The sequence below is a fragment of the Pempheris klunzingeri genome, chromosome 6 (genome assembly GCF_042242105.1).
Source record: "Pempheris klunzingeri isolate RE-2024b chromosome 6, fPemKlu1.hap1, whole genome shotgun sequence".
Lineage (NCBI taxonomy): Eukaryota > Metazoa > Chordata > Actinopteri > Acropomatiformes > Pempheridae > Pempheris > Pempheris klunzingeri.
Window position 1 is genome coordinate 26,785,771 of NC_092017.1, and position 22,102 is coordinate 26,807,872.

Here is a 22,102-nt window from a genome sequence, read left to right on the forward strand (position 1 = left end):
TTTGTTTCGTTCTTTTCTCTCCTTCTGGCACAAGTTGGCCATGAAAAACATCCTCTGTGCTCTTTTGTACAGCAGGAATAAAGCCATCAGTCGGACAGTAGTTCAGCTGACAGGTTATTTGAAATTGAAAGTGTTTGTGCAAAATCCCAGAAGTGAAACTGGCAGAATCGCCTCACTGTGACTCACTATTAGTTTGCTTGTCATCCTCTTCATCTCTGCTTCCTTCTTTCCCCAAGAGCTTTTTATTACAGCTGTAAACTGAGCTCCCTTTGGTCCACCTGAACCCCACACAGACTCCTTATTGAGTTACACAGTCTTATTGTTTCATAAGTGCATTAAATCAAGTCCGCCCGCAGGGGGAAGTAATTCAATTTCATTCTACTTGTTTAAAGAATGTCTCAATCGATTAGTGCTCCATCGAGTTAGAATCCCATTAATGTCACTGGATTGCAGGCAGTTTTTGTAGGAAGTTCATTTGCATTGGTAATAAGTTTAATAGTCACACCCCCACTGGCAGGGTTCTTCACTTGTCCTAAGAGAAGTAGGCTTTTACGACTTAATGCAAGATTAAATGACCTCTTAGAATGGGCTGAATCCCAGGGGAAACACGTCTCCTGTGGTTCAGAGTCTTAATGTGTCAGTAGGCTAATCTGCCCCTCTTAGTGCATCTGCAGGGAGACACTTTTCACCATTAATCCCCCTGAGATTTACCATCCATCACATGCTCCTTTGTTTACTGAAAGTGGTCGTCCACAGTGAGAAACCGGTCCAGCCTCGGTGGCCGTTAGCATTCAAGGAAAGAGGCACATTATGAATGAACATTGAACTGGCCATGCTGGAAAAGTGAGAAGCCTCGTGGGATTAGATTAACATTATTGTACTTCGAGCTTTAGGTAAATCAAAGTCTGCAGAGGAAGAGAAACTAAACGCACTAGACAATATAAAGGAGTCTTACCTTTGCTGGTGGTGCAATAAACAAGGAGTCAAAATCACCAGAGTATGAAGCGTGATGAGTGAAAGTCTGTGTGAGACTAGTATAGAAAACGAGGTGGAGACGTGACAGGGGGAGGGAGGAAGAGAAGGAGAGCAAGAGAGAGAGCATGATAAACTACAGTATACTTGCACTTTGCCCTCTGTTGGCCTGCAGTGTGACAGCAGTCCACCCTGGTGCTCATGTGAAAGTGACACTCACTCATCAGCACTGTAGCCGATCAAACTGTTGGATCGTTATCTGTGCTGCAGGGACGCCTAGAAACACAAAGATTTAACCAACTCTTTAATGTCAAGGACACACAAATGAATGTGTGTTCAAGCACCGACCTTCATTTGAAGTATTTCCATGTTTCCCTACCTTATATTTCTACTTCACTGCATGGGAAATGTGGCATGTTTTATTGTGGGTTCAGATTTTATGCACAAAAAGTGTGGGCGTCTTATAAGATATGAGGCTTTATTGGAGATAAAACTACAGAATGAAGTAGTTTAAATTAGGTTCACCATGGCACACCCCAACATGTAGGTGGTGTTTATGCTGTAATACATCAGCCATGATAAAAGAATCATATATAAAGATGTAACACTGGCTGGGGGTCATTCTGCTGCATAATTAATATTTCAACTCTTAATACTTAAACTTCACATAAGTAATATTTGGATACAGGACTTTTAGCACACTTGTAATAAAGTATTTTATACTGAGTAAAGGATCTGAGTCCGTCCTCCACCACTGCCTACAGTGAAGTAATAAGTTGTTCCTAAATCTGTCCTCAGGTGTTTTACTGGTCTGCATGGTGATTGGGCCTTTATCCCACCAGGTGGCACCAGTGTGTTGAGCCCACTTACTTGCAAGAGAGAGAGAGAAAACTATAAAGTAAATCGTCGGGTTAGTTTCATTGTGCAAACTTACAGGATGAAATGTTATACACATTAAATGTGTCCTCAGGTTGTAGTGACGGTGTTAAAATGTGATAAACTAAAGTCAAAAAACCAAGTAAAGTCACTGCGGTGTATGTTGCCTTCACTGGCTCGTTAAAACTCGTACTTTGTAGCTTCTACAGTTGAAAGAGCGCGCTTTCTTCATGGGGAAAGTATCATAAAGGATAACATATCAAATATCAAAATAGATAACAACACAAATCATATTAGGGGCTGCAACTGTATTTTCACCAATATTATTTCAGTCTTTCTTTGGAAAATGTATTAATTCATTATAGACAAGAAAAAAAGATCAAATAGTAAAACATCAAACGGATGGCTTTCATGTGACATCCCTCATCCACATAAAACACATTTTATTCATTAGTCGTCACTAATTGAACGTCTCCAGAAGAGTGGTGGTGAAGGAGGCATTCAGATCCTTTACGTAAGTACAGTATTTTACCTCTAAGATCTAGAGGCAGAAGGTGGCATGAAAGGAAAAGACTCAAGTAAAGTCAGGGAGGAAATAATGTGTGTAATGTGAAACGTATCTACTTGCGTAATTGTGATATGTGGCTGCCTATGTGCCAACTGTCACCGTGCGTAAAAGCCAACGTGCGTAAAACAGCTTTCCAGGCAATAGAGCGAGAGAGCATGCTGCACACAGCCTCCTCTCTCTCTCTCTCTCTCTCTCTCTCTCTCTCTCTCTCTCTCTCTCTCTATCTTCCGCATGTCAGACATCTGATCTCATACACATCAGGCCACAACATCATCTGATCTAATCCATGTGTGTTCATTGGCTATTTATGGCTATAGTTCACAAATCTGGTTCATGTAAATCCTTTTATATGTATATAAAACTCTTCATTCAAGATTAAATGTGGAGGAGCGCCTCTATTGTGTTTGCCATCAACATGTTGTTTGAATATCATGGAGGGAAGGTATTGCATTTCACTGTAGAGGGAGGGTCTAGTGAAAATACCACCAACACTGTCCTTTAAGATACAATTAAACAAAAATATAAAGATTTTTCGCACAGAAAACAGTCAAAACTGCTCATCATAATTTCCCAAAGCTCAAGCTGACATATTTCAGCCAACAGGCCAAAAATACTCACATCCAAGAAGCTAAAATCAGTGAATTTACGGTCTATGAACCAAACAATAATCAGCGGGGGAAACCCTGTCTGGTACACGCCTTAGGAAATTCCGAGGTTTCTGGTAGCACCTGAATGTGTCATAATTCATATCCAATGAGACCCCGCCCTGGCCGCCGTGTGCCGCTGACCGTCGCTCTCATCTGGGCTTACAGCTGCAGCAGTCGCGCCTACTCTCCCTGCCCTCCATGACGTCCGTGTAGGGAAAAAAGCTTTTTCTCCTCCCGGGCAGCCGGTTAGCTCATGTGAGCGAGCTAACGGGCTCATTATGAAACGGAATGATGTAGCGGGGTAACTCTTTGGGCGAGCGGCGCAGTACCTTAGCATGCTAAGCTAACGTGGAGCCACTCCGTAACGGCAGAGCGGGCTAACGGCTGTAAGCTAACTCGGGCTAGCATTCACCTGCGGGCGGTTCTTGCTAACCAACCGACGCCGCCGTTGCTAGCTAACAGGATGGAAAGTGTGAAGGAAAACGAGTCTGGAGCGCTTTCAACTTCATCAACACCACAGGGGACACTTGAGTCCGCCGGTGACGGTAACACCGCGAAGCCGAGTGGATTAACGCCGGGAAAGAGACCCTCCATCGGGGAGGACGACTGTGGCGGCGCAGAGGCGAAACTCTTCGGGAAGGGACTCGCAGCCACCTCCCTTCTCCAGATTGCGATAAGGAACGGGATCTACCAAAACCAAGTTGCCAACGCTATCGGCGGTGCGGCCAAGAATATAAACATGCCCGTCGTGAAAACAGCCAACATTTACAGTCTGACATCAGGTAATAGCACCACTTCTGTCAACTCTTTGCTGAGCCGGAGGCGGCAGAGACACAAGCGGAATCTGTCGCTCGGGGCTCCCCCGACCAGCAGCTCTCCTGCCGGCGCCTCTGCGGAGGCGGCCGGTCCCGCTCCCGCAGCCTCTCCGCTGAGCACCCTCAGCCTGGACAGGAGGACTTTTCTTCGGCAGAAGCAGTCAAAACAGCTCCAGGCCTCGGATAAGACATGGGTGAGATCGGACCTCCGGCGGGGCTGCATTCACGTCCACGACTGGCTCACGCCCTCCTACCCGCGGCCGGTGCTCTGCACAGTGGACACCACTGCTAAAGAGGTAGCCTGTAAGCTGGAAGGGAGCAAAGCTGGAGCTATTCTGCGAATTAACTGCAAAATCACCGCTTTAGTCGACTTAAGTGGTAATTGTAAAGATAGTAATGGACAGGCTGATGAAATTGAAAGTCTCAGTGACAGCATGGATGTGAAAAACCCCAAATCAGAGGAGAGTGAACACACAAAGCAGTGTTATCATGATGCTAAGCTGTCTTCTAACTTGTTGGATGATAAAACAGCAAGTAACTCTTCATCTGAGGTCTATCTGAGTGACATCGGGATGGATTTGAGCCAGAGTGTGGCAGACTGCTATGGAGTCTACTCTGGTTCGGATATGGAGAGCAGCACCTGTGAGGACTTCAGCCCAGGTGGACCAAGAAGCACTGAGCTCCGGGACTCTCTCAGCGAGGGCCCTGGTGTGGGCACGGACTCCTCAGTGTTGAGCCCAAACTGTGACAGTGCCACAGAGGGACCAGACCCGTTTGAGAGCTCCTCGGATGAAGTGGACCTCACCTCTTCCCCGACTCACTCAACAGGCAACTCTGCTGCAGACCGGCAGGAGGACCTGCCCACCTCAGACCCCTGCAGTGCTCCCAGCCAAGCCAAAAGCACTCTAGATGACAGTGAAGTTGGATCTGGTGATGGCACCGATCCCCCCAAATTAATCAAACCTCCCTCTAAATGCCCCAGCAGCTCCCAGACTCGTCCCCTGACCAGCCAAGCATCTGTCCAGCCTGACCCCGAGATCCCCGGGGGGAGCACGGGATGGCCGGAGCCCATCAATACTAGTCCGACCCCGGCTCTCTTCATCCAGCTGCACGGTGGAGCTGTGAGGCGGCTGGCAGACGATGAGAGGCCTCTTCAGATATTAAATGAGTACCTCACTAATCTGGGGTTTGAAGACCCATGGAGGGTGCAGGGGGAGGGGATGAATCCAGAAATTGGCTGCCTGATACGCTTCTACTTTGGTGAGTACTTAAAAATCTTAATCTTAAAACATATTTTATAGGAAAACATCTTTCCAATGATCCTGTACTTCAGCTGCCAGAGAGCCACTAGCCTCTAGTTACACCATGCCACTTTAGTTGTGCTCGGCTTGTCTCTGCTCATTCATTGTTCATCCATTCTCAGTGTACCGTGAGTGCTGTCATTGTGTTTGGTCAGTCGGACTGTTAAACAAGTGTATTCAATTGTCCTGGGGGGACAATGCCCCGTGTTTAAACCCACCCAACCCCTCTGTGTGTAGGCCTGCAGGGAGACACATCTGGAGATAACAGGTGTGCTCTTTGGGCGCACGGGTCGCCGAAATCATGAGGCTTTATGGATTTTGTTTCTCTTCTTCTTCTGCTGCTGCTGTTGTTGTTATTGATAAAGATCCTGTTTTGCTGACAAGCAGGATAAGAGGATGGAAAAACAGCCATGATCTCTTATGGGATTAACACAACTGGATATTGTTTTTGACCTCGTTTTTTACACCATCAGCAAAGACGGTGGGGATAAAGAGTGTGTGTGGGGGGGGGTTATGATGGAGGAAAACTACATTTTTCTAATAATCTTTTATTAAAATTGACGTATTTAAGTTCTCAGACCTGTTTTGAAATGTGTCTCTCTCAAGTCTTCTTTCTGGAGCATTCAGGAAAACTTTTTTCTTTTCTCTTCTTCCTTTTGTCATTTTTATTTTCTACAAAAAAAAATACTCCATAAGACATACTAATACTACATAATTACTATTAACCGATAGATATCACCTGAAAATGTTAAATGGAGAGCGGGGTAAATTCCCCTGCTTTCCTCTAAAGCCAGCACTCTTGACTCCCACAGTAACATGACAGAGGGACAAAGGGTGACGTAGAGTTAGACCGCTGAAAGCAGGGGCCCTTCCAGCTACCGCAGACAAACACACAGCCACGAAACGAGCAGTGAGAGGCAGAGTGGAGGAGGTGCTCCTCCTGCCACCACAGGGAGGATTTTAGAGACGAGATGTGGTGTGATGATGTGTGACAATAAAATTCATGATGTTACCAAACTTTTCGGCTCGTGAGCCTTTCAAAATGAAGTAAAATTTGGATTGGATTTTTATCCATAGTCGTAATATTTACAGTAGATTCATTCAGAGAAACAGACAGGAGTACTGACACGGAGGCTAAGCAGTCTACTGCTGTGCATCGGGATAGAGCAAAACCTATTTTGGACAGCTATGAAAGATTCACCCTAAAAAGCCAATAACAGTCACCGGTACTGCTTTACATTGCCTTCAGACTGCTCTTTTGCTGGGGCCCTGTAGCTCCTCAAAGTCGCCAGACTCCATTGACAAAAACAGTTATTTTACTTTGCATGACTCAGGAGTTGCAGGGCTGCTGCTGCCTCGGTCAGTGGACTGACATGTTAGCTCGGATGTGAACGAACTCTTTAAATCACCAAAAATCACACAGTAACACAAACAAAGTAACCGACCAAGGCAGCAGTAGACCAACAAACACCTGTGTTCTGTGAGGTAAAATTACTGGTTTTGTCAATGGAGTTTGGTGGCTTTGAAGAGCGATACAATGGATTCGGTTCCCTGACAAAAAGGACTGTCTGACTGAATATAGTGCTCTCTTAAAGTGGTATTGATTGATTGTCATGTTAGGTGACTGAAATAAGTTCTGCTGTCGCCCCCACCCACAGCAGTGCGTTGCCTTGCACTGGTTCTGGTACTCCTGCATACTTTTCCAAACTTGGGGTGTGCCGACTGGAGTCTACTTTAAGTAACATGCTCACTCTTGATAAATGCCTCCTACAACCCCACCCCTTGTTGAGTGATTTTATTTCGTTTTCATGTTGGCCAGAAGACGTAAAACTATTAGTTTATACGGAAATCTTTTGTCTCCGTGCAGTCCCGTCCTGTCGGTGTGCACAGTAGGTATCATTTGTTAATTTTGATGCTTGGAGTCGAGCCATTGGGTTTGACTCAGCATAATCCTGGGGCAGAATGCCAATTGCCAAGTATTCTCTTTCTGTGTCTCTCTCTCACTCACACTCTCACACACACACTCACTGTCGCACTGTGCTGACGGTAAGAGGAAAGTGACCTTAGTGGAACTCAGATTTCACCTCCTCAGTGTTTCGGATCTCTCTGAGACAGTTGCAGCAGCAGACTCGGAGCTGCAGCACGCAGAGGTCACCGCTTTACTTTACAAGGATAAAACTCTACACACTTCTCTGATACTTGTGGCCAGATCTCTCTAAGTACCTGCAGGCCTCTTATTTTGTCCTCCTCAGCGGTGCCATCAAAGAACAGAGCTAGAATTCAAAACACAGCTTCAAGTGAAGTCTAGTAACTGTAAGACGGACGGGTGGCGTTGGTCGGACACTTGGCGCACACAGGGTAACGTCAGGCTTGTCGGGGGCAAGATGCTTTAGAAGGTCTTGTTGTAACGTGAGCAGGATACGGCTATTGGCTGCCTGATGAGAGACAGGATGTTCCCCATTCAGAGAAATAGACGGAAGGAAAGGGCACGTATGTGTGTATATTAACACACTACGTTACCGCCCAGGGAAGGGTGGACCACTACATTCCACATTATTGTTTAGTGTAAGATGTGATTGTGTGTGAAAGGATCAGATCGATCTGCTCCATCAGTAGTATCGTAGGTTAACGTCACATCCATCCAATCCATAAGACGCCATGTGATGTCACCAAACACGCACAATGTGTTGATTATGGTTATAACCACCAGATCTAAGTTTGTCACGAATTGTTCTCCTCCCGTCATATCTTTATTTATATTTGCTTACATCACTGGTGTCCGCACTGTCAGGACTCCCTGTTCCTTTCGGGAGTCCAAAAAGAAAAAGGGAGTTTTCCTGTGGGCAGATCCTTCATTTTGAAACGAACCACCAAAAGCTCTTAAATTATAGATGGCAGCCACCTAAAAAGCTTTTAAACAGGAGTAGAGATGAAAAGGTTACTTGACTGACAGAAACTGAGCTGCTATTTTTATAGGAGTGTCTGGTTGAAGTCATTTTTCAAGACAAAAAAACAAACAAACATCTTTTCATCTCCTGGATGTGAGGTTTTGCTGCTTTTCTGTGTCAATTCTAACAGTAAATTTAACGTCTTCTAGGATGTGAACTGTTGGTCGGACAAAAGCAGCAACGTAACGTAACCTTGGGTTCTGGGAAATTATAATGTCTGTTTTTTAATTATTTACTGGCATTTTAATTAAGAAAATAATGTGCAGATTATTTTTTTATTCTTATTATTAAGACTGTTTTCATAGCTTGCTTTTAAGATTTTCCTTTTTGTCTGACTTTTCTGTGTGTTTTATCAGTATTTCACTTCTATGTTGGTAAGTTAGGAAATAAAACCCAGATGAAATAAGTAACTTTCTCTGAAAACCGTACTTTGTGGAATATAAGCATGTTTTCATTATTAATCATTCAGAGTTATACAGTCTGAAAAGTTACATTTTGTCCAAACAGGCTTGTACAGCAACTCTGCCTGAATAAAACAGTCTAAAGTGGGCAAAAGGAGAACTAAATAAGTCTTGAATGTCAGTCCATACCAGAAAGGTATTGAGTCAGTGTCAGTTGCTGAATATTGCTCTTGTTAAACCTAAGTTACTCGCTGGAGGAAGCAACAGTGAGGATCTAGGTTCTGGTGTTGTAAGACATTACATAACAAGCTAATCTGATTTCAGGCCTCTCAGTGGCTCAGACTCTTCACGTGTCTCCCTTTCTCTTGTTCTCTGATGTGTGTGTGTGTGATCAACAGGGCAGAAAATGAAAAGCACAGACCAGAAAACTCAGAGAGTCTACATTATCAATCACATTATAGGAAGTTTCACTGTGTTTGAACACACAGGGGGAGCAAGCAGCGCGCCTGGTGTTTCTGGCCTACGTTGCCCTGCGCTGTAACCGAACCGTGGCTGCTTTTTGTGTCAGCAAGGAGTTAATGTAACAAATCACGCCTGAGTGACTGCTCAGTCTCTCAGCCCACAGGCTATTAGCTACCATTCACTTACATAACCACACAGCTCTCGGCCGCTCCAGCTTTCTGAAAGAGAAACCCACAGTGAGAGAGTTGATTCACAAAACCCCAGACAGCTAAAAATAACATGTTCTATTGTGCAAAAAGGGCCATTATGAAAAATCAGATCAGTGTGTGTAATGATCTGTGCACGCGTCACCATCACATGTCTCGTATAACATGGCTCTTTCTCTCGTTCTCCAGGTAAGCCCAGGAGTGTGGGTGGTTCTGAGCGCGTGCAGCTTTCTGGGGTGTTCAACGTGCGGAAAGGGAAGCTGGCGCTGCCGGTGAACCGCTGGTCAAAGCGTCAGGTCACGCTGAGTGGAACCTGCCTCATTGTCTCCTCTGTGAAACACGCCCACACCGGCAAGATGCACATCCTCCCTCTCATCGGAGGAAAGGTACTTTCTGAAGCGCTCCCGTGTCTTTGACTTGTTTGCCACTTGTGCTGTGGCTCGATGCCTCTTTTATCATCCTTAAAGAGACGGAATTCCTCTCTGTTGGTGAGAGCAGTGGTTCAAAACTGCTTTGTTTTGGAGCTCAGAGGTTTTTCTTGGCTGCTGCTGCTTCCCAGAAAATGCTTCCTCTCCTGCAGCCACACAATTCCCGGCTAACCACTCGTTTTCATTGAGACTGAGGTATAACTCAGTATTATTGTTATCAGGGCTGCATTGATTATTTTGACAGCAATGAATCTGCTGATTATTTTCTTGATTAATTGTTTGGTCTAAAACCTCAAAATATCCCATTTATTATAATGTAAAACCAAGAAAAGCTGCAAAATTCCAATCAGATCATTTGAACTTTTGCTTGAAAAAGGAAAAAATACAGGTATTCAATTATAAAAACAAGTTGCTGATCTGTTTTCTATCGATTGACAAATCGTGGCAGCTCTAATTGTCATACATCACATGTACACTATTATGTATTGTTATAATGTGACTTCTCTTGCCTCATGTCTGTACAGTGAATATGAAGCCAGATTGGGGTTTACACCACGAGTCTAGCTTAGCTAGCTTAGCATAAACACTGGAAACCGATGGAAATTACTAGCCTGCCTCAGTCCAAAGGTTGAAAAATGATTTAATAAGACTTTAGTTTGTACAGTGAAGTTTTGAACTCTCAGAATATTGAAAAATCATTATTTACGAGGCTCATTTAAAATTTTACCTGATCCATCTGCCTGCACTCTTTGGTCGTGTCATTGCTCCAAGATAAACGTAGACTAAAACACTTTATGGGCTGGCCTGTACAGCCAGATCTCTTCTACAGGGAATATTATCCCTTAGGAGCTGCTGCACCATCACACCTGTACAGCAAGGAGTGCATCTTTATCCAAAATTAAAACACATCGCACCGATCAATGGTGATGTGTGAGTCACATCATTAATCACTGGAGACCAGCAGCAACCTGAGACGGCTCTGCTGAGGCCAAGATGGCTGAAAGTGTTGTGCAATATGTTTTAATTTTAGCTTGACTTGAATTAAAGCTCACGCTTACTTTTAAAGTTAGAGTCCAGCAGGAAAAAGATGGAGTTGTCAGCCCTTTCAGAGGGAGATAAAAACATGAAGGTACCAAAGGGTCAGACGGTCAACAAGCAGGCCAGAAATAGGTAAAGGAAATGTGCAAGGAAACTAAAAGATGTTCTGTGCTGCAGGTGGAGGAAGTGAGGAGACACAGCCACTGTCTGGCTCTCAGCTCGGCTGGTCCTCAGAGTCAGACGTATTACATCAGCTATGACTCCTACACAGAGCACCTCCGCTGGCACAGGACGGCCTCAAAGGTACTCAGAGTGTTGCACGTATTTGTGTTTACATTAGCACCTATTGCTTACATAATCAAATGTCTTGCTGTTGATGCCAGGATTTTACACATCTGCCCTGCGTCTTGTGGCTCCCCGTCACGAGTTGCTCGTCACGCTGTCCTGTCCACCCCTTCCCTCCCTGTCAGGTCGCGTCCCAGAGGGTGAACTCAGTCGACCTGTCCTGCTGCAGCCTGGAGGAGCTGCCCGCTCAGCTCTACTACAGCCAGGACCTCACACACCTCAATCTCAAGAACAACTTCATGTCTCTGCACAAAGGTGTTCCAGCGCTCACCAGGTGTGCCTCCGTCACCGACGCTCCTGCACACACACATTACACACTACAGTCAGATGAAACGCAGTACTTTCCTCTTTGTTAGTGTCCCCTTTAGATGTGGAATGCCTCAGTGGTTTTTACTGTCTTGGGAAGCTACCATATGGTCTAAAGAGGAAGCAGCTTAGATCAAATTACAGATGACGTGTGTGTGGGTGGCTGTGTGGTTCGGATGATTAAATGAAAGCTACGCTGGTGATGAGAGATTTGACATCCAGCCACCTGACCTGAGACCCGGGGGCTTTTCCCTGTTTGTCCAGTTGTTCGCAGTCGTATGTAACGTCATTTTCAGTGCAAACGGTTCATTATCCAAACACAGTGTATAGTTACACAGACTTTGTTGCCCTGATAATTATAAGATTTGAAGCGTATATGTGAACATCCAGGCGTATGTCAGTGCAGCGGATATATTATGTTTAAATTATCCCTCTTCAGATTGAGGCTTCTGAGCCATTATTTACCTTGGCTTCTTTTCAGCTGCTTTATGTCAAGAGAACCTGTATGTTTGAGCATGACATTGATGGAAATGAATACATATATCATGTGTGTATATACGCAGCCATTGTTCCTCCATAAACACACACTTCCCAGGCAGTGTTTTTAGGAATGTGTTTTCCCCCTGTGGCGTCCCTGTGACTTTCCCTCGGAAGGACGTGGGTCCGGCTCACCCCTCTGTGAACTAGATTAGGCTAGTCAAGGGAACACACACACACACACACACACACACACACACACACACACACACACACACACACACACAAACTCCTACCTGAACCACATGCTGCCTTGTTATGATGAAAACTTTTAGTCGTGTAAACATTTCGCTTTAAATAGCATGTGTACGGTAAGTGTTGTGGTGCACAGGCTTCCTTGTTTATGAGACAGGTGTTATGTAACAAAACAAAAAAATTCACAATGTTTGTTTTTGTTAGAGCCTCAATTCAATCTGATTATAGCACTGAGAGATTAACATCTTTGTCCCTCTTTGTCTGCCCCCTTCTTCCTGTCCCTCCCTGCCTCTCAATGACTCTCTGACTCTCTCTAGGTTTTGTAAACTGAGAAGCCTCAGTCTGTCAAATAACGCTCTGTCAGAGTTTCCTCTGGCCTTGTGTGACATCTCCTCGCTTACGGAGCTAAACTTGTCTGGAAATCGTCTCTCGTCTCTGCCCGCAGAAGCAGGAACCATGCACAAGTAAGTGGGCAGAGAGAAAAAGACGACTAGCTATCAGCTATTACTGATAACGGTGATGATGATCCTCCTGGTATTAGCCCAAAAGCAGTGTCCTCGGTGACCTGTCCTTTGCTGACAGAGACATCAGACAGGAGTTGTTGTCGTTGTGGTTCCATCAGTGCAGATTAATTCTTCTCTGTATTAAGTGAACAACTGGCTGTGCACCAGACCTCTGTCCTGACACTGCACAGGTTTGTTCCAGGTGATCAGAGTGCAGAGTCATGCCAATGCTGCATTATAGGGAATTTAGGGTCAAGCGCTCAGTGCTGTGTGTGTGATGTTGGTGAGTCTATCGCAACAGACTTTTAGCACATGATCTAAATAAATCCAGTTTTAGACAATTAAGTTGAAGGAACGGGGTAAAAAATGCTTTTGAACACATTTATTGAAACGGCATCAAAGCTCCAAGCCTCTCTGTGGATGTTTCCAGCTGCCGTTGCTAGGAGACTCTACAGTAGGTCGTATACAAGGTACGAATACAAGCAGTTTTTTCCCTTTTTCTAACAAGCACTCATGGTACCGGACGGCTAATGTGCTGTTTATATGTACTGCGATTGAAGACATGTCCCTTTTGCAACATTCAGCATTTGAGAGGACCCGTCATGCTGTTAAGTTTGTATCCCACTCCAGTTCACTCACTAGAGAGGGATATACTCTGTCACTGCAGAAAAGCAAATAAAATGTCCCTCTTGTTTTTGTTGAATTGAATCAAAAATCAATACAAACATGATAAATGTCCTGATCTACTGAATGACTCTGTTATTGTGAGTTATCTTCAAAATGATCCCCTCTTCTGTTGTTGTCGTGTCCAGCCTGCAGACTCTTCTCCTGGATGGTAACTTTCTGAGCTCTCTGCCTGTGGAGCTGGGCTCTCTGGAGGGCCTGACCTACCTCGGCTTGTCCTTCAACTGTTTCAGCTGCGTCCCCCCCGTCCTGGAGAAGCTCCGAGGCATGGAGAGACTCTGTCTGGCAGGGAACCAGCTCTCTGTCCTGGATATAGCCGGACTGCAGTGGCTGCCTGCTCGCCACATAGATCTCAGGTAAACATTGATCTCAGGGGTGTGACACGTTTAGACACGTTGTTGGAACAAAGCTCTTCTGAAATCTAACACTTCCAATGGGGCTGTAGAAAAACATTACACTATACTTCTAAAAGTCTTGTTGATTTGGAAATCATAACACCAAAATAGGTCAGTTAAGCCAAAATGAATCACTTGATTAGTACATCGACAGAACAAACAACCAACTTAATTTCTCCTGTACAGGCTGAACCGGCTTCAGAAGGTGACAGTGGGAGACGCAGGGCAGCTGGTCCACATCGTCCAGCTGGATCTGAGGGACACTAGTTTACAGGAGCTGGACATCAGGCCTCTCTGTAGGCTGGAGCTCCTCCGCTGTGACAGGAACGCTCTCAACCTCCTCAGAGTCAGCGGCCACGCCCTCAAGAGCCTGCATGCTGCACACAACGGTACGGGCGCTTATTATGTGGCGTATAGATGCTACACAGATGATGTTCGGCTCTATATATACATTCATGCTCAGTCTAAATTTTGCGTGTTTTGTTTTTATATTTGTAGAGCTGAAATTGCTGGAGGTGCAGCCTGTGCCAAAGAACCTGACTGTTCTGGATTTATCCTGGTATGACGACTCTAGGAATACTTAACTGTCCTACTTACGGTGCGGAAAACAAGGCTGCGTGCTTGTTCTCCCTGACTCTGTATTTGTTTTATTAAAGGAACATGCTGGGATGTGTCCCTGACTGGGTGTGTGAGAGCAGCAGACTGGAGGTGTTGGACATCAACCATAATTCTGTCACAGAGCTGCCCATACAGTGAGCATCACACACACACACACACACACACACACACACACACACTTGCTGCATAGACACATTTTTCACAGACACTGTGTAGACAGGTTGTTAAAAAGCAAAGGGAAAGGTGTGTAGCTGCTTGGATGTAAAAGGTGAGTTTAATGACTCCTAGAATGCACATAATTAAAGATATCTTAAAGGTGTCAGACACAAGGGTGGCAATTAGACACATCAAGCTTGAAGAAGGCGTGCCGCCTCCTTTAGTAGATGGAGGTAATGACACCACACCAGAGGTAAGGTTAAAACATCCTGATCGCCCCCTGGTGGCCTGCTGCCAAGTAAACGGGTGCAGCATGGGCCAAACTAAGAAATCACGTCAGATACGTGTTGGTGTCTGTTATTTCATGTGGTTCTTATCACACTGATGTATGCTCAAATGTTGGTTTTAATTACTTATTTAATGCCAATCATTGGCAGTTAATCCTAACCCTGGGCTGAGTCGGGTGGGTATAATGGCTGGACCTTGATACCGCAGCTCCAGCACTGATCACTACGGCTCCAGCTCAAATGACGTCGCCACAATACGGCAGCGCCTGTGCTCGGGATATTTCTGTACAGTTTGAGGAAGCAGAGATGCGTCGTCCATCTTTATACAACTCATTTCAGTTCAACTTTATTAAACTCCATCGTCATGTTTTTCCACAATAATGCAACTTATCAAAAAGAACATGTAGAGTTAACAGTGGTTAAGGTTATAATGTGCAACATTGTTGGCAGTGCTGATAAGTCTTAAAACTCAGTGGTGCATTATTCCAAAATGTTTCCTCGGTACCTGTAGCAGCACTCCCACACTGACGCAACTCTATTTTCAGTCTGTTCACAGCCAGTGGCAGCAATTAAAAACACATATTGTTGCCTTCATAAACAATGTGGGGTTTTTTTAGGGGCATAGATTTATGTTGATAGTGGCCATTGTGTTCAGTTACATGAGGCACAAATAGAATTCCATCTCAAGGTCGAGCAGCATTTCTTCTCCTTTTAGCTCGTCATGATTCAAGAGTTAATGCAGCATAAAGAGAAGTTATTGTACCTCAGTGGAACATTTGGCCGCTGTAACATAGAGGTACACAAAATACTGCCCCGTGTCCTCGTCAGGGTGAAACAGAGTTCGGACAGATTTACAGCACAAACAAAGACTGAGCTCACTGTGTTGTTTTTGTGTTGTAGGCTGATGTCCAGTGGGAGCCTGAGAAAGCTGCTGGCAGGCTGGAACAAAGTGTGTCAGCTGGCTGAGAGGCTGGAGAGATCGCAGCTAGAGGTCCTGGACCTCCAACACAACCATCTGACCGAGCTCCCACACAACCTGTTCATCAAAGCACAAAGGTGCACACGGCAACACGGCGGCCATTTTCTTCCTTTCTTCCTCCCTCCTTCCCTCCCCTCTTTGTTACCTCTTCCCCTGTGTTTTCCACGTCTTTCTTCCCACCTGTCCACCTCGCTCTATTTTATTCCCTTCGCATCTGTCAGTTTTAGATTTTTGTCAAGTCATCTGCTGCTTTTCTTTTGGGACTTCATTACAGCCTGCGATACCTAAATGTGTCGGCCAATAAGCTGGAGAACCTCCCTGCAGCGAGCCTATCGGACGACAGCTTCAGCAGCCTGGAGGAGCTCTACGTGACCAATAACAGCCTGACAGACAAGTGTGTCCCCCTGTTGACTGGACACTGCCACCTCAGGGTGCTTCACCTCGCCTACAACCAGCTACAGACCTTCACTGCAAGGTAAAATACAGTAGTGCACATGAAGGCAGCTCACAAAGGAGCACATGAATGTGTGAGAACTACGTTTAAGTGTCAGTGTAACGCCTTGAACCCAAGCTTACATTAACTCCCATTCATCTGCTTTAATGAGTTGTCTCAATCCTTGAATCGTGGCTCATTTTACGTTATCATTCGGTCTAAAATTACAGCCTTGAGCCAGAATCAGGTTAAGGTCGCAAGAGAGATGAGCTTGATGAATGTTGTTGCCATAAATACAGTTTGCAGTGCAAGCGCTCTGATAAAACCGTACCTCCACCTCCTGCAGTAAACTGGCACGACTGGAGCAGCTGGAGGAGCTGGACCTGAGCGGCAACAGACTGAGGGCTGTGCCCACCACCATCCTCAACTGTCAGCGTATGCACACACTCTCCGCCCACTCCAACTGCATCAACGCATTCCCGGAGGTGCTCCAGCTGCCTGAGATCAAGGTTAGTCTGATATTGGCAGGCATTTCAGGACCCGTTTCCGTTTCTTCGTTTAGCTGTGATGATCCTCCGGAGCTTTCTCTTTCTTCACGGCACACATCCGCCCACTGTTGTCAAGGCAGGTGCCTTGTGGAATTAGTTCGGGAAATAAAATCAGCGTCATTCCACTCTGATGTTAAAAACTGGGCCTCTTCTGTTCCCTTTTCTCTATCTGTCTACCTCGGTATTCATCTTTTCTGGGTTGGGCCAGAGCAGGAAATCCTTTGTAATCTCCTCGTTACTCCCTAATCTCTACCTTTCTCTGAACCCATATGATGGTTCATACTTCTGTCTGTGCATGAGTGTGTCTGAAACAAGGGTGGGAACAATAACAGGATTCATCGTGATTCACCCTTGAATGATTCTTCACTGATGCACAAAATTCAAAGCTGTTTAATGAATAAAACATTTTTGCTACATGAAGCTGTTACAAAACAGGCGCTACAAAAGAGAAATGTAGAAATGAATAACAAGTTCACGATGAACGACAAGTGAAATCCCACTTTTTCACTTTTCGTTGACCTACTGTTGCTTCTTCAGTGTGTCGACTTAAGCTGCAACGAGCTGACTGAGGTGACTCTACCCGAGACGCTTCCCCCAAAGCTTCAGGAGCTGGACCTCACAGGCAACCCTCGCCTCAACCTGGACCACAAGAGCCTGGAGCTCCTCAAGTATGAACCCTAAAGATCCTGCAGCAGTAATAATCTACAAAACTATATTTTTGACAAACAACTGGCTGAACCTTTTTTTTTTTTTTCTTACTCCTCTTTGCAGCAATATCAGATGTTTCAGGGTGGATCCGTCTCCTTCAGCTCCGTGTGTGAGCGAGAGCCACGGGGCCCCTGCAGTCTGGAGCCACGGCTACACCGAAGCCTCTGGAGTGAAAAACAAGTCAGTCCCCACATCCCACCCTTTTCTGTTTGTATCCATCTACTCACTGGCATGTTTTCCTTTGTAGTTGATGCTTTTTATTGATCTCTTCAAGTCAATAAGAACACAATTAAGTAAGTGAGTCAACCTGATTTGGATGAATTAGCACTTCTCCAAACCACACAGTTACAAAGTGCTTTCAGAATGTACACTAAAATACCATACTGATGAAATAACATTCAATAAAAGCATAAAAAAACATTAAAATGTTTTGTCAGAAAAGCTCTGACTCAGCTGATCTGACTCCTGGTTGTTGCTGCCAAACCGTGAAAGCACAATAGTTCAGAACAGCAAAGCTTTAAAAGCCTTCAGTCAGCAGATCTGTGTTGTCTGAAACATTGTCAATAAAATGTTTTAGTGTTTCATCTTGGATCTTTTTCTTCATCAACCGTTCTTCCTCCTGTAAGATTTAAGATCATTAGTGTTGGTCAGAAGACGTGTGGCTGCCGTCAGACATGTAAATAAAGATGTAGTGGGATGAGATGAAGGCCGGGATGTTTTTCATGGCAGAATTCTGTGTTGATCTTCTTCTTGTTGATCTTCTTCTTGTTCCCAGGCTGTGTGTGGCTGCTCTGGCCCTGGACAGCTTCTGTGGCATTCGTGAAGCTCTGTACGGCGTTTTTGACGGAGACAGGAACGTAGAGGTGCCTTACCTGCTGCAATGCACCATGGGAGACGTGCTCGCAGAGGAGCTTCACAGGGGCCAGAGGCAGGAAGACTACATGACAAACACTTTCCTCACCATGCAAAGGTAAACACTCTCCTTTAACACCACTCTCACCTGGACACTTCCACCACTCGTGACTGTGCTCACACACTCTTTCTGTGTCACGCTCCTGCAGGAAACTGGGCACAGCAGGCCAGAGGATGGGCGGCTCAGCAGCGTTATGTCACATCAGACACGACCCGGTGGCTCCCGGTGAGCACGGCGGCTGCTTTACCCTGAAGGCGGCCAATGTCGGCAGGTGCCAAGCGGTTTTGTGCCGCGACGGCAAAGCTATGCAACTGTCCGCCGCACACACTGTCAAAGAGGAGCCAGAGTACCAGAGAGTCCGGCAGCATAACGCCATCATCACCGAGGTAAAGACAGACGACATATATATAATAGATTTTCTGATCGACAACAAATGAAATATTGATGATGTGTTTCATTTTGAAGAAAAAGCACCAAACATTTGTGGCTCTTTTAGTTTTATCTCATTGTACCAGGCTTTGGACTGTTGGTTGGATAAAATAATGAATTTAAAGACATCTCCTTGGTCTCTGAGGAGTCGCTATGAATCTTTTTGACATTTTACAGACTAAACAAGTAGTCAGTTAATTCAAACAAATAGTTTAAGTAAGTAGATTAGACTAATAGAGATTAGGACAGCACCTAATGGCAAATGTTACAATTTCTGACAAATGATTCGATGATTAATCAAACAAATATTTAGTCTAGAAAATGTCAGATTATAGTAGAATAGTCATTGAAAGTTCCCAGAGTCCAAGATAACATATTTAAATTTCTACTTTAGTACAAATCTTAAATCTGAAACTGTGAAAAGAGGGAGAAAATGCAAATCATCACATTTAAGAAGCTGAAACCAGCATATTTGACCTTGTATTTTGCAGCTCTAATGAACTGAGCTTTGTCCTTTTCTTCTGCAGGACAACAAAGTCAGCGGTGTGACCGACTCCACCAGAATTATGGGTTACTCCTTCCTGTGCCCATCTGTCACCCCCAGACCCCACGTCTCCACAGTGACCCTCACCCCGCAGGACGAGTTCTTCCTCCTGGGCAGCCGGGGTTTGTGGGACATGTTGTCTCCCAGCGAGGCGGTGGAGGCGGTCAGGAATGTACCGGACTCTCTGGCTGCCGCTAAGAAGCTGGTGACTCTGGCTCAGAGCTACGGCTGCTCCGACAGCCTCAGCGCTGTTGTCGTCCAGCTTAGTATCACAGAGGACTGCTGCTGTTTCTGCGAGCCGCCGCCTCCGCCCCCCAGCCCCGGCCTGGGAGCACACACGAGCACACACCCCTACGCGGCAAGCGGAGATGGCAGCATACCGCTGCCGCCGGCCTCGTCGGGAACAGTGAGCGAGCTGAGCAGCGAGTTCAGCACGTCCGAGATGAGCAGCGAGGTTGGATCCACAGCGTCCTCAGAGGACCCGCCGCCTCAGACCGAACCCCTGACGTCCCACCTGAACCTGCCGGGGCGAGCCAGCCTGCGGAGACCCGCCTGTGGAGGCGGGAGCTTCCACAGACAGTTCTCCGGGGCTCTGTCCGACCATGGGGTCGACAGCGAGGACGAGGAGCCCATCGCAGGCGTCTTCTCTAACGGCAGCCGCGTAGAGGTGGAGGCTGACGTCCACTGCCTGCACCGCCATGACTGCCCAGCACCCCAAACGCACACTCACGCTCAGCCAAGCACAAACATCCCTCCGACTGTCGCCTCGCATCACGAGCCTTCACCTCTTCCCTTCTCCTCCCCGTCTCCTTCCCCCGTCCCTCCCTCCTCTCCCTGTCTCGGCGGGGAGGCTCTGTCCGGGACTCTCGGCCGCAGGGCTCGCGCTAACGGCTCTGTGGCCTGCCAAGGAAGGAACCAGGACCTGATAGAGGAGGCGGCCGACGCCCCCATCAGGAAGCAGGGGGGCTACTTCAACGCTCCTGCCCAGCCGGACCCCGACGACCAGCTCATCATCCCCCCAGAGCTGGAGGAGGAAGTGCGGCAGATCATCCAGCAGCAGCAGCAGCAGCAGCAACAGCAAGAACAAATCCAAGCACACAACCAGCAAGCGCACAGCTACCAGAAACCTGCAGACTATTTCGTCACACCCCTCTGACTGTTCTTCCCCCCTCCACTACAGCTGGTGTCAACTTCTTAACCAGGATTCCAGATTTCAGTGAGTTTCAGGGACGGAGGTCTGTGGACGGCTGCCGGTCTTGACGCTCCCTCCAAACGCCTCAGTATTCTGACCATGGACCACTGAGACTGTTTTATTGTGGTTTTTGTTACTTACTTCATTTCTCCTGTTAACTCTATGCCCCCTGAAACGCAATGCAATTTTTATAATACTTTATGTTGATTAAATCTTCACATGTAATTGATTTTTACCATATCTTTAATTTGAAGAAGCACTTTGAATGCTTTTTATTAGACTTCTGAGATTAATTTTATTTTAAATGGTACTTTGATTTGGACCATTCTCTTTTTGTGTTGTAGCAGACATTTCCCCCTTTTGTCGTGGCCGATGGCCTCACAGTTCTCGGAGTTAGTAAAACTGTTAAACTAACTCCTAGGAGTTTAATACTTTAAAGTGACCTAGTCACTGAAGCGTACTAATATTCTCTGAGAGAAAAGATGATTATTCCAAAAGGCTGATGTTCCAGGTTTGTGTTCTCTGGGGTGTGCAGAGTTCGGAGTGGTGCTGCAGTGGTGAGTAGATGCTGAACGGGGAGGGAGGGGGGGTCCTACGGTTGTTACCAGCTCAATGAATGTTCTCAGAACAGTGTTACAGACTTCCTGACAATGGCAAATCGCACAAGAGAGCTACTTTTGCTATATAATAAATGAAAGTTTTCAGATAACCACAACATGTTGACCATGACTCCTTGTCTGTGGAGAATCTTTACACTAAGAGGACACTTTTGTTTGTTTGTCGGGATCTTTTACAGGCGACTTTCACAGTTCACACAAGTTACAAGTTGGGTTTTAGGGGACAAATATTAGAGATATTTGCTGCTCAAACTTCTGTCACCACCTCAGTTCAGTGGAGGTTAATGGAAGTTTGTCTGTGGTGCTGAAGACATGGTGACATTACATCTGAAAAACGGCACCACGTCTCCTTAAAGAGCGAAGGATAATCCTGGCTCACATGGCTTTTTTAAGAATCAAAGCTATTGTAGAGCTGAAACGTTTTGAGACTGATGGTCAGACAAAACAAACTCACCTTGAATTTTATATACCAAACAATTAGTAGAGACAGTGACTCACATTTGTCTTGGCCTGGAAATGAAAATTACTATTTTGACAGTTGATTTCACAGCCACTTGTTCATTGATGTATAAAATGTCCACTTATTTCTTAAAGCCCAAGCTGATGCCTTCAAATAGATTTTTCTGACCTACCAACCATCCCAAAGCCCCCAAACTGTCCATCTACCATCACATACTACAAAGAAAAGCACCGCAACATTACAGCTGTAGAGCTGCGTCAGTAATTACATCCAATGGATCATAAAAAAGGCTTTGATTTTCTATCAACTACTCATTTGAGCTCTGGATATATTGATCATGATTGCAGGTTGCAGCCTTATTCCACTAACCTTTATTGTCTTAAGTCATCACTTAAAGCTGAAACTGCATTCCACTAAAAATGTGTTTACAAGGTGAATTTTAAAGATCTTAAAAACCAAAATGCACAAAGTTAACAGCACAACAACAACGTTGGCGTCTCTCTGAGCTCATGTCACGCCGTCTTGTTTGTGCTGCCGTGACACAATCGCCGCATTGTGTTATTTGAAATGGTAAAATTAGACCTTGGGTAA

General features: G+C 45.6%; 2 protein-coding genes across 2 annotated transcripts in view; one reads left to right on the forward strand and one right to left on the reverse strand.

Annotated features, from left to right (window-relative positions):
• LOC139202853 (tensin-3-like) overlaps window positions 1-1,053 on the reverse strand; it is a 45,748-nt gene extending 44,695 nt beyond the window's left edge. Inside the window, exon 1 of the mRNA XM_070832442.1 lies at window positions 956-1,053. The gene's annotated coding sequence lies outside the window, so the exon portion shown is untranslated. The remainder of the gene's footprint in view (window positions 1-955) is intronic.
• Window positions 1,054-3,526: 2,473 nt separating this feature from the next.
• Window positions 3,527-21,128, forward strand: LOC139202415 (PH domain leucine-rich repeat protein phosphatase 1-like). The gene is made up of 17 exons (XM_070831888.1): window positions 3,527-5,138; window positions 9,386-9,582; window positions 10,840-10,965; window positions 11,133-11,281; window positions 12,363-12,509; window positions 13,361-13,588; window positions 13,814-14,016; window positions 14,126-14,186; window positions 14,284-14,379; window positions 15,589-15,744; window positions 15,942-16,142; window positions 16,447-16,609; window positions 17,186-17,316; window positions 17,420-17,536; window positions 18,132-18,326; window positions 18,418-18,655; window positions 19,226-21,128. Exons 1-17 carry the CDS (start codon window positions 3,527-3,529, stop codon window positions 20,396-20,398), a joined length of 5,193 nt encoding a protein of 1,730 aa, XP_070687989.1. The 3' UTR covers window positions 20,399-21,128.
• The last annotated feature ends 974 nt before the right edge of the window (window positions 21,129-22,102 follow it).